We start from the raw sequence: 13,039 nt of genomic DNA, 5'->3' as shown, positions 1-13,039 counted from the left end.
ACAACTGTACCTAACATTTGTTGGGCACTCACCATGTACCACTCACTATGGAAAATGTTTTATGTAGGTTGCTTCATGAATGGATTAATTCTGAAGATAAAAGCATTATCATCATCATCATCATCATTTGCCAGTAGAGAAACTGAAACACAAAAGGTCTTTAAGAGTCTTCTGGAAACATTTTAATTGAATGTGTTAATGCACTGTGATATATGAGCCAAAAATATTAACTCCCTAAGAGCAGAATCATTTTATACTACTAAACCATCACACTCAAATGTCAGTCAATGGCACAAAGCAGATTCTGTGGAAACTGGGAGCAGCTCAGGTAATATTAGCAGCAGTTAAAACCTATAAAAATAATTGTTAGGTTTTAAAACCCTGCTCTGTAGTGTGTATTATCTCATCCTGTCTTGTATCATCACTGTAGCTTGTAATGGCATTAGACAGGGGTGGTAATGAAGAGAGTAGACGGCTGAGCAGTACTGATAGAACTGACCAGAATGACAGCTAAGAAGAGTCATGAGGACCTTGAGGATAGGAAAGAGCCAAGTCCTCCCTCTTCATCATCTACCATGGATGTTACCTAAGAAAGCCAATTGCAAACTTTGTTTCTTGGAAAACATCCCATCTACCCATCAAGAAGTTTTAATCAGATATGATTTGAGGTTAGTGGATAGGGCCTTAGATTTCCTCAGAATAGTGGCACTTCAGTTCTCATAGCTGTGGGGTGGGCTAAAGACACATAAGTAACAAAAGTAATCTGGATGTGAGAAGGGGATCTTGGGGTTTGGTGGGAAGAAAGGGGCCCAGAAGCTGTGGTTTTTCTAGTGCACTGGCAGAGTCACCTGTGACCTTGAGAAAGGAAATTACAAACACCTGCTATGCTTCAAACTATGCTACCCACATGCCACAGACAGCTGTTTGAAGAACTGGACTAAAAAGAACAGGAATGAAAAGGTAATCGCCCAAGAATGAGGTGATTGGACTTTTCCCTTCTTCCTTGAGACCTACTTTTAAAACTCATTGCACACACTCAAGTGTCAGCTGGTACTTAAGCATGAATGACTCCTTAGTTGATGTTTCTAATCTTAATTATTCTTTTCTTTCTCCATTCTACTAGAAAAATTTTTATAATAAATATATAGGCTGTTAACCATTTGGTAACCAAAGAACCTGAAAATGAGTACAGCTCAATAAAATTACCACCTTCCTTGGGACTTATTTAGGTCATCCTGAATGGTCTAGTGGTTTTCCCTACTTGCTTCAATTTAAGTCTGGATGAAGCACAAGGTGGAGTCAAGATTGCCAGGCAAAATATCAGTAACCTCAGATATGCAGGTGACACCACACTTATGGCAGAAAACGAAGAACAACTAAAGAGCCTCTTGATGAAAGTCAAAGAGGAGAGTAAAAAAGTTGGCTTAAAACTCAACATTCAGAAAACCAAGATTGTGGCATCTGGTCCCATCAGTTCATGGCAAATAGATGGGGAAACAATGGAAACAGTGACAGACTTTACTTTTTTGGGCTCCTAAATCACTGCAGATGGTGACTGCGGCCACGAAATTAAAAGATGCTCCTTGGAAGGAAAGTTATGACCAACCTAGACAGCATATTAAAAAGCAGAGACATTACTTTGCTGACAAAGGTCCGTCTAGTCAAGGCTGTGGTTTTTCCAGTAGTCATGTATGGATGTGAGAGTTTGACTATAAAGAAAGCTGAGCACCGAAGAATTGATGCTTTTGAACTGTGGTGTTGGAGAAGACTCTTGAAAGTCCCTTGGACTGCAAGGAGATCCAGCCAGTCCATCCTAAAGGAAATCAGTCTTGAATATTCTTTGGAAGGACTGATGCTGAAGCTGAAACTCTAATACTTTGGCCACCTGATTCAAAGAACTGACTCATCTAAAAAGACCCTGATGCTGGGAAAGATTGAAGGTGGGTGAAGAAGGGGATGACAGAGGATGAGATGGTTGTCCAACTCAGTCATGTCTGACTCAATGGACATGAATTTGAGTAAGCTCCAGGAGTCGGTGATGGACAGGGAAGCCTGGAGTGCTTCAGTCCATGGGGTCACAAAGAGTTGGACATGACTGAGTGACTGAACTGAACTTTGGACTTGTATGTCACTAATACTACCAGAATCCTGGAGAAGGGAGTGGCAACCCACTCCAGTATTCTTGCCTGGGAAATCCTATGGACAGAGCCTGGGGGCTACAGTCCATGGGATCACAAAGAGTCGGACATGACTGAGTGACTAACACTACCAGCTGCTTAGTTCTTAACTGACAAAACCTTGGTGATACATTAAGCTTATCTATTTCTCTTATGTTCGACATATATTGTTTACTCCTTCTGTTACATTTTCACAATATCACCTCTTTTGTGCATTTCCACAGTCAGAATCAAGGCTGTTCTCTCTGACATGAATTGCTATGGTCTCCATCTCTGTGTTATTTTTGCTTGTATGTATTCCTTTATTCATCATGGCTAACTTCACTTTTTGTAGCCATAATTTCTATGATTTTTTTTTTAGTAACAGCTTTATTTGGATATAATTCACATAGAAACATGTTTGCACTTGACCCAGAGGGATGGCATGGGGAGGGAGATGGGAGGGGGGTTCAGGATTGGGAACACGTGTACACCCGTGGTGGATTCATGTTGATGTAAGACAAAACCAATACAATATTGTAAAGTAAAAAAAAAAAGAAAAATGTTTATTCTTTTACAGTCTGCAGGTCATTGAATTTTAGTCTATTCAGTTTTGAACCCATTATCAGTGTCCAATTTTAAAACATAGTGCTCACCCCGAAAAGAAATCCCATACTCAGTAGTAGTCACTGCCCCACTCCATTGCCTTCTCTCCCTAGCCCCTGGCAAATAATAATCTGATTTCTATCTCTCTGGATTTGCCTATTGTGGACATTTTACATAAATGCTGTCATAATATACGTGACCTTTTGTATCTAGCTTCTTTCACTTGGCATGTTTTCAGAGTTCATCCATGTTATAGTATGCATCTTTTTTATGGCTGAATAATAGTCAATTATGGATATGCCACATTTTATTTATTCTTTTATTTATTGATGAGCATTTGGGTTGCTTCCAGTTTTAGCTGTTTTGAATAATGCTGTATGAACATTTACATACAAGCTTTTGCGTGGACATTGGTTTTCATTTCCCTTGAGTGTGTATTTAGTACTGAAATTGCTGTGTCATATAGTAACTGTGTTTAACATTTTGAGGAACTGCCAAAATGTTCTCTAAAGTACCTGAACCATTTTGCAATCCCACCAGCCAAGTATGAGAGTTTCAATTTCTCCACATCCTCACCAACACTTGTTAGTATCTTTTTTATTATAGTCATTTTATTGAGTGAAAAGTGATATCTCCTGATTTTGATTTGCATTTTTTAGTGATTAATGAGGTTAGCATATTTTGTAGTGCTATTTGTGTCTCTTATTTGGAGAATTTATTCAAATTCTTTGACTGTTTTCTATTTGAGCAAATTATAATTATATTTTACTATATAATTGTCTAAATTAGATATATTTTAATGAATATGGTATGTATGTATGTATGTATATATGTAGGGGATTCGGATCTTATCATACCAAGGGTAGAAATACAGTTTTGTTTTTAGAAATCGAGTTGAAGTTAGCACATCTACATTTAATTCGGAAAATAGGATCACATTTATAGTTGTGGGTGCCCTCTAGAAATATTTCTATTTTAAAACACCATGCCTCTGTGATAACTTAAAGAACTCTGGCATTTGAATCATAATAATTATACCTGAAACATACTATATGCCTTTCATATGCCAGGAATATAGCATATAAATCAGTTCAGTTCAGTCACTCAGTCGTGTCCGACTCTCTGCAACCCCATGAATTGCAGCATGCCAGGCTGTCCATCACCAACTCCCGGAGTTCACTCAAACTCACGTCTCTCGAGTCAGTGATGCCATCCAGCCATCTCATCCTCTGTCATCCCCTTCTCCTCCTGCCCCCAATCCCTCCCAGCATCAGAGTCTTTTCCAGTGAGTCAACTCTTCACATGAGGTGGCCAAAGTACTGGAGTTTCAGCTGTAGCATCATTCCTTCCAAAGAACACCCAGGAGCTATCTCCTTTAGAATGGACACCAACTTAATTTCAATAGTGTGTAAAAACTTTAATTCAGTTCTTTTCCTTCCTGCCTCCTTTTTGCTGTTATGGTCATAGAAATTGCATCTTTATACATTGTAAACCATCAGCACATTTTATAATTCTTCATGAAGTTACCTTTTAAATCAGGTGAAAAGTTGCTTTTAAAAAAGGACACTTACACTGTCTTTGCATTTACTTATGTAATTACCTTTATCAGTGCTCTTTATTTATATGGATTTGAGTTACTGTTAAGTGCCCTTTTATTGCAGCCTGACTCCCATTAGTTTTTCTTAAAGGGCAGGTCAACTAGCAACAAACTGTTATCATTTATCTGGAAATGTATTAGTTTCTTCTTTTTTTACATGGTGATTTTTCTGGATATTGAATAGTAGATTGAGTTTTCTTTCCACATTTAATGTTGAAAGCATCATCTTACTAACTTCTGAACTCCAAAGTTTCTGATGAGAAATCTACTGATAATCTTATTGAGAATCCCTTCTATGTGATGAATTGTTTTACTTTCACTGCTTTCAAGATTCTTGGTCTTCAATAGTTTGGCTACGATATATCTAGGTGTGGATCTTTCTTACACTGTATGGATTTTGTTTAAGCTCTTGAATGTGCAGATTAATTTTTTTAATCATTTTTGGGAAGTTTGTGCCATTATTTCTCTAAATCTTCTTTCTTCTCTTTTCTCTCTTCTGTGCTGTATGCTAAGTCACTTCAGTCATGTCTTACTCTGTGCTATAACCCTATGGACTATAGCCCGCCAGGCTCCTCAGTCCATGGGATTCTCCAGACAAAAATACTAGAGTGGGTTGCGTTTTCTTCTCCAGATCTTCCCAGCCCAGGGATTGAACCCACATCTCTTAAATCTTCTGCTTTGGCAGGTGGGTTCTTTACCGCTAGCGCCACCTGGGAAGCCCTGTCTCCAAGCAAGAATACTGGAGTGGGTAGCCATTCCCTTCTCCAGGGAATCTTCCTGACCCAGAAGTTGAACCTGGGTCTCCCACATTGCAGGCAGATTCTTTACTGTCTGAGCCACCAGGGAAGCCCTGCCATTTGAAGTACTGTTTGGGAAGTTTTAGAATCTTTTACTCAACCATCTTCATCTCTATATGTATCATAATTATATTTATATGCTAAAGTAGAGATGTTTTCCATCAAGCTGGTGCTTCTGTGATATTACTATCTTCTTCCTCATTAAACCAAATACTCACATGTGTATACATGAACTTTTTTCAGAATTTTTGGATTATCATTGGATTTAGAAATAGACAAGCTTCAGTGTTTAAATAAGATGAGCAGTTACTTATTGATATCTTACTATCAGCAGCCTAAAAAGCTTTTCTTTTTCCATTTAAATTTATTATTTAAGATTCCTGCACAGAGTCTTCCCAAAGTAATTGAGCTTATAGTCATTTCAGCATAAATATAAACTGTAGTGATCAGATGGACACACATGTTAGTATACATATATCAGCTGTCACTTTGGCCTGATTTCTGTTTATCATATAACTTCCTAGTTTGATGGCTTCAAGAAATTGTAACTGAGAAGCTAATGTAAAGAAAAGTGCTTTGATGATCTTCTTCAGGTGCCATCTGTAATAGAAATACCAAGTCTTAAAGATCCTCCTTTGGGCATAAATCTTAGCAAAAGCCAAAGTCAGTGAACCAGACGTATATTTACTTGGTTCCACGCAGGCCTCTAACTTCAAACTTAAATATGTAAGGTTAGTGATTAACAGCATAGATTTAGGAGAAGAGCAAACCTGCTAACATTTAGAATCTGCCAAACTCTGTGATTTAGACAAATAATAATCTTTTAGTTTATAATTGAGGAAACAAAAGCATATATATGAACATGAAAGTTCCTCAGTCATGTCTGGCTCTTTGCAACCCATGGACTGTAGCCTGCCAGGCTCCTCTGTCCATGGAATTCTTCAGGCCAGAATACTGGAGTGGATAACTGTTCCCTTCTCCAGGGGATCTTCCAAACTCAGGGATCGAACCCAGGTCTCCCACATTGTAGGCGGATTCTTTACCAGGATTCATCTGCCTGCAATGTGGGAGACCCGGGTTCAATCCCTGGGTCAGGAAGATCCCCTGGAGAAGGAAATGGCACCCCACTCCAGTACTCTTGCCTGAAAAATCCCATGGATGGAGAAGCCTAGTAGCTGCAGTCCATGGGGTCACAGAGAGTCGGACATGACTGAGCAACTTCACTTTCACTTTTCTTTACCAGCTGAGCCGCCAGGGAAGCCCAAGAATCCTGGAGTGGGTAGCCTATCCGTTCTTCAGGGGAACTTTCCCACCCAGGAATCGAACTGGAGGTCTCCTGAACTGCAGGTGGATTCTTTACCAGCTGAGCTACCTGGGAAGCCCATTCAAAGGCATGATAGGAACTAAATAGGGTAGTTATGGATGTATATGTGAACATGCGTGTGCATGCAAATATATACCATGTGCATGTATTTGTATCTGCATACATACAAGCACATACATATATAGGGTAAAATGCTTAGCACATGCCTGAATAGTTCTCAAAAATATTAAGTACTATAACTCTTTGTATGCATTATATAATTGCTTGTTGTTGTTTAGTCGCTGAGTTGTGCCTGCCTCTTTTGCGTTCCTATAGACTGGAGCCTTCCAGGCTCCTCTGTCCATGGGATTTCCCAGACAGAAATACTGAAGTGAGTTGCCATTTCCTTCTCCAAGGGATCTTCCCCACCTAGGCATCAAACTCACGTCTCCTGCATTGGCAGGCAGATTCTTTACCACTGAACCACCAGGAAAGCCCCGATTTATTAGTATAGTAAGAGAACACTTCCAGGATGGAACAGTACAAGTCTGTTTGAAGAATGCAGTAGGATAAAAAAATAATATTCCATTTTTCATAAGGAGCATAATTTCTGTGTATAATCTTTATAAACTACTGCTTTGAAGTATGAAGTATAAAATTTATAACTACTAAGACTGTGTATAAAACTGAATAATATGTTTGCAAATATTCAGATTTACTTTTGTTTAAAAATATTGTCTTCAACTAGTTCTTTTTTACTAATTTTACATTTACTCATAGCTCATGGTTTGTTAGGAGAATTTTAAAATGATTATACTTTTTAAGTAATTCGTAAATTATTATTTTAATATTCATTATCAGCATGCACCCTAGTAGTCTTTATTGGCAGCTTAAAAGTAGAGAAGCAGCAGAGTGACTTGTGCAGATATTAAAGATATCCCTTTTGTCAAAAGGGCCACCAGACCAAAAACAATGACACATAAAACGGAAACTCCCAAGGACAGGGCTGTGATCACTTCTTTCTCCCCAGCCTTTAAGAATAGCTCAGACACAGTTGTATCTAATTATTGCTGGGTGAACAGGTTTAATCTTTCAATTTTGCTTATTTTTCTATTTTAAAAATTTCTTTAATCCTTAAGAGGTTGTAGGGAAACCTAAGAAATGTTTACTATGACTCCTAGTTGCCGTTTGAGCATGAGCTTTTTGAAAAAAATGATGAAGTAGATGTTAAAATTACTCAAATCTGGAGCTAGTCAGCATTTCAGTGAGACGAGGGAAACTGAGAAAGATAAGTAAAATAGGAAAGAGGAAACAAGTTTACTTTTTATAAGTTTTGCCAGTAACAGTTTGTTATAAAGCTTGATTTTATATTTTAAAATGTTTCTTAACCAAATGTTTGTTAACCATGTAGTCGCATATTTGATATGTGCAGAAAATAAACATTTAAGTTTTATAAAATAGGTCATCAAAATAAAGGTAACTAAACCTCAAAGTACATCAGAATCACCTGGCAGGCTTCTTAAAACAAATTTCTGGGTCCATCCCCAGAATCTATGGTTTTAGTTGGTCTGGAATGGGGCCCAAGAATTTGCATTTCTAACCAGTTTCCAGGTAATTTGTCACTGCTAATCTGGAGGCCACACTTTGGGTTGGGTACCCTCATCTAAACCGATGACTCATAATTCTCCTTTTGTTATCCCTCCCAAGAAAAATAAAGTGCATTATCATTTTTCTTCACTAACAACAACAAAAATAATCCACAGTCCAATCTATAAAAGTCTGCATCATTTTCTTGATTTTTTTTAAAGGAAATAACCAATACAGAGATGTATTTTAGAGCCTTTTTCAACGAAGCACTAATAATTCACTGTAGCAAAGTATGTGAATGGTGATGTCCAGTAAGGTGTTTAATACCAATCATCATATGAAACCAGTAGCTTTATTTATAAGGTCCAAAATCTCAGTCATTCCTATTTGTCAAAGAAGGAAGAAGTATTTCCAACTGGTAAATTCCAAAGAAATGCTTTATCACTATTCTTCTTTAATTATGACTAGCAGGATTTTCCTGTGTGGTATTACAGCAATCAGACAAGCTTTTCTGGTTCATGTGTGATCACAACGAATACAGTCACACTGTTATCCAGCAAATCAGTGTTTGAATTCATGTTAAAATTTGTGAATGCTGTTCTTTTGTAATAGGTATTTAAATACCTGGTATGATAGAATTTTAAAAATGGAAGGCATACCACCTAGCATCTGGTCCAGACCCCTTAGTTTACACACATCCAGTTTGTGTTTTGTGCTATGTTTTAGCTTTGGAGGCCCAATCAGGACTGAAAACTCACTATCTTGATTCCTAGTGTAGTATTTTTTCCATTAACCTTTACCAGAAGGTATTAGAAATTAAATATTTTCAGTTATCTGTTTAATGAAGCATTTAAGGTCCATATATACTTACATAGCAGATAGTTTGATACAGAGACAATAAACTTTGTGCAATTATTATTTGTTTTCTTTATCTGTTTTCTTAATCACGCTAGTCTTTCTTATTATCCAGATAAGATCAGTTAAAAATAATAGGACTTTAGTTTCTTTTTATTAATATGTTCAGAGTTGTCTTACTTAGTGTTCATGGAAATAATTGTAAGAGACTGTGTGTATTTCTACCACATGATGTTAGAAATAGGGTTGTGTGTTTTTCCATTTATCTCATGAAATAAAATACAATCCCAGTGTCACTATTAGTAAAGGAGTCATTTGAATGTTTAGTAATGTACTTCTGTACAATTGAGGATTTATTGTTAAATTTGATTTTCTACTAAAGTTTTTAATCTGTTCTTTTATTCTGTTTTAATAATAAAGACCAAATAGTCCTTGTCATAATTGAGAAATGAGACTTTCTTAAAGTTTAATTTCACTTGTTAACTGCTGGGAGGCAGCAGGCATGCACAGCCAGTGAGGGGACTGGTAGAGGTAAGGGGACCATGCCCAGTGCGGCTCACGGGCCGGGGCAGTGATTCTCAGGTGTGTAGTGACTGGCGACTGGGCAGTGGGCAAGACGTACCTATATAGAAACTGTGCCAACAGCATGTTCCTGGAGAATTACGTGCCTGCCATCTTCAACTAGTACACAGTCAGCGTCACCACAGGCGACAGCTAGTACCTCCTGATTCTCTATGACACAGCCAAACAGGAAGACTAAGAACAGACAAGACTGATCATCTGAGGCTTTTATCTTATCCGATGCCTGATATTCTCCTTATATGCTTCTCTGTGGTAAATGTAGCCTTATTTCAAAATGTGAAAGAGGAGTGGGTAACAGAACTTAAGTAATACATGCTAAATATACCTGTTGTATTAATAGGAACTCAGATCTCCAAGTGAAGTGAAGTCACTCAGTCATGTCCGACTCTTTGCGACCCTGTGGACTGTAGCCTACCAAGCTCCTCCCTCCATGGGATTCTTCAGGCAAGAATACTGGAGTGGGTTGCCATTTCCTTCTCCAGGGATCTTCCCAACCCAGGGATCGAACCCGGGTTTCCCGCATTGGAGGCAGACGCTTTAACCTCTGAGCCACCAGGGAAGCCCATTCTCCAAGGTGATCCCCAAACAAGACAAAGATATGAAAGACAAACCTGTGTCTGGAATAAGGGTGGAAACTAGAAAAAGAAATGGGAGCACACTGGCTATGTGGACTGTTCAACTTTAACACATCAGGGATTGAAGTGTTCAGTGAGCTATCATAGCCATTTTAACTTCAAAGCAACACACAGAAAAAAAAAAAAAGTTCAAGATGTATAAATGGTTTCATTTGATAAGAAACATTTCCAGTAGCCAAGAAAACAGTCCATTTCTCTCAGAAAGCATATGAAATGCTACAGCTACCCTCAGACTTCTTGTATATAATGAAGCAGTTTAAAACTTGAGAGTATTTAAAAAACCCTTTTATCAGAGTTCTATAAAATTCATTAAGAATGTTTCCCTAAAAACTGAAAAAGCAGCAAATCCATCTAAAGCCACAATCTATTCTAAATACTTTATTTCAACTAGAAAGTACTGTCTCTCAGGAGTTTCCTAGTTAAAAAGCTACAATCACCTCATATTGTAACTAGGAGGAAAACAGTGCTATAAAGATAACGACCTGGCTTATACCATCCATACTTTTGCATAGTCCTTCTGGAATCTATACAAAGAAGCATCTTCTCCCTTTGCTCCCATTACTTGTTCTTGTATGTAAGTTGCTTTCTATTTTAATACATACAGAGTGGTGAAATAACAAGGCCAACCACGTAGCCAAAGGTCACTCCAGGCCTTCAAGAGACAGGGACATCCCAGAGGAAACAATGTATAAGATCAAAGAAGAATAAGGGTTTTATCATCACTTGAGGCAGAAGTGTAACCTAAATATTTCTATCACCTGATGTGCTTTCTTTAAGAATACCCAGAGTGTAATAAAGTCCCAATTGCATTTATCATGAAAACTAAAAATGTACACATTTTAGTTAATGTGCATTAAATACCTGTAACAAGGCTTCTGTCAAGAAAAATAGTTACTGAGGTGTTTCTTTTTGTTTCATCTTATATTAATTGATAATAATGCTGCCAAAAACCATAAGAAGTACCCTTAATAAGTCTTTGGCTGAGTACTGATCTGCACCCGCATGGGGCAGAACCCCATAAGAAGGAACCGTCACTGGAGCAGGCTACCCAACAGAAAGAATAGTTGTCAGTCCTGTCAGCCAGATGGACAAGTCTCCTAATACGTGGGGTGTCAAGGGAGAATATCAGGAGAATCACGCCTTGGTGGTGGAGTTTATTGAGTCCTAGAGAAAAGTCTTCCTGAATATGCTCTAACAAAACTTGAAAGCAAACCTGAAAAGGGTCAGACCAATCTCAGCTCACTACCTGCCAGAAAAATGTCCAACACTCTTTAAAAGAACATGAAAAAACCCACTGCTCACCACAGTAAGCTACATACACATTAGTTTTCCAGGACTGTTGCGTCAGATTACCATGAACATGGTGTGGCTTAAAACAAGAAAAATTTATTCTTTCACTGGTCTGAAGGGCAGGATTCTGAAATCAAGGAAGCAAGTAAGAAGCAAAGGGAAGAGGTGCTTCATTGGCTGCATTCTCGCACGCCGAAACTCCCTGACGATTATGGACCCGCAGAAGCAGCGTTGGAGGAGCAAGTGCTCAAGTGTATTATTTATTCCACATAACTTAGTTAACTGCATGACTTGGGGTCATTGTGAGTATTAATTTTTGGATTGCTTCACGGATAACATTGCAAGGAACATCGGCTGTTAAGAAATACTGGTTAATGTTCCTTCAGCACAGTGGTATCCATTGAGAAGTCTTCAGAGACAGCTATTCTAATGAAAAACCTCACAGAAGATAATGCAAAGAGGAATTCACCTAACTGTCTTATGGTAGCCTAACAGACTCTGCCTAAACCAAAATATAGTATCTGGCAAACACTGCTAAGAAGTCTGAGAAATATGTCCAACAAAAAAAAAAGCTTGCCAATGACCCTTCTGCCATGAGTGATTATGCCCAAGCAACTCAGCAAGCATTAAGTAAGGGAGGGAACTCTGTTTCAAATATGTCAATAATAATCAAAATGTGACCAAGTGGATTTTGTGGAAGACTTTATTTCCTAGACCTGTCATTACCAATATGAGCACATAAACACATATTTTTAAATTTCTTTCAAAAAAGAAAGATTGCTAAAAGATTTCATAAGTCAAGATAATTTCACAAAGATTTCATCAGTTCAAGATTTGGGTCATAGGTGGCTCAGAGGGTAAAGCGTCTGCCTGCAATGCAGGAGACGTGGGTTCGATCCCTGGGTCAGGAAGATCCCCTGGAGAAGGAAATGGCAACCCACTCCAGTACCCTTGCCTGGAAAATCCCATGGACAGAGAAGCCTGGTAGACTACAGTCCATGGGATCTCAAAGAGTCGGACACGACTGAGTGACTTCAGTTCACTTCACTTCACTGAGGAATGAGGGGTTTCCCAGTGGTTAAGAACCCTCTTGCCAATGCAGGAGACATAAGAGATGCGGGCTTCAGTCCCTGGGCCAGGAAGATCCCCTGGAGGAGGGCATGGCAACCCATCCAGTATTCTTGCCTGGAGAATCCCCATGGACAAACAAGCCTGGTGGGCTACAATCAGCAAAGAGTCCAACATGACTGAAGAATGATATTTTGTCACACCTATGTGCAGACTACCATATGCACAAAATGGTACATTATAGAAGATACTTTTCAAGAGAGTGATTGGAACAGATTTTCTATGACAAGACCTACCAAAATAAGAAGAAAATAGAAATAGCATTAATTCATGACAAAACTGCATGAAATTGTGTCTTCCAAAGCTTGGAGAATAAAGCTCCCAGTATGGCTTTACTTTATCCTAAAGCAGTGAGATGACAGCGAAATCTAATTGGAGAAGGAGAAGACGTGACTTCTGCCGAAGCCACTGCCAAATTAAAAGAAGCAAAGTTTACTGTGTACACTGTGATGCTCAGAAGAGAGTAGTAGTAGTGGAAGTGTTAGTTGTTCAGTCGTATCCAA

The 13,039-nt window shown here is 38.5% G+C and overlaps 1 protein-coding gene across 14 annotated transcripts in view; it reads left to right on the top strand.

Annotated features, from left to right (window-relative positions):
• Positions 1-13,039, top strand: part of AHI1 (Abelson helper integration site 1) — a 220,748-nt gene that overhangs the window by 157,815 nt on the left and 49,894 nt on the right. Inside the window, exon 22 of one of the 14 annotated variants that reach the window (XM_070376725.1) lies at positions 6,400-6,578. The exons of the other annotated variants lie outside the window; for them this stretch is intronic. Within the exon in view, the coding sequence (XP_070232826.1) occupies positions 6,400-6,563 (164 nt within the window). The 3' untranslated portion in view covers positions 6,564-6,578. Of the gene's footprint in view, positions 1-6,399; positions 6,579-13,039 lie in introns of those variants that run through there. 14 annotated transcript variants of the gene reach the window in all.

The sequence above is a fragment of the Bos mutus genome, chromosome 9 (assembly GCF_027580195.1).
Source record: "Bos mutus isolate GX-2022 chromosome 9, NWIPB_WYAK_1.1, whole genome shotgun sequence".
Taxonomy (NCBI): domain Eukaryota; kingdom Metazoa; phylum Chordata; class Mammalia; order Artiodactyla; family Bovidae; genus Bos; species Bos mutus.
The sequence above is the reverse complement of the archived record's forward strand: the minus strand, read 5'-3'. Positions and strand labels throughout refer to the sequence as shown.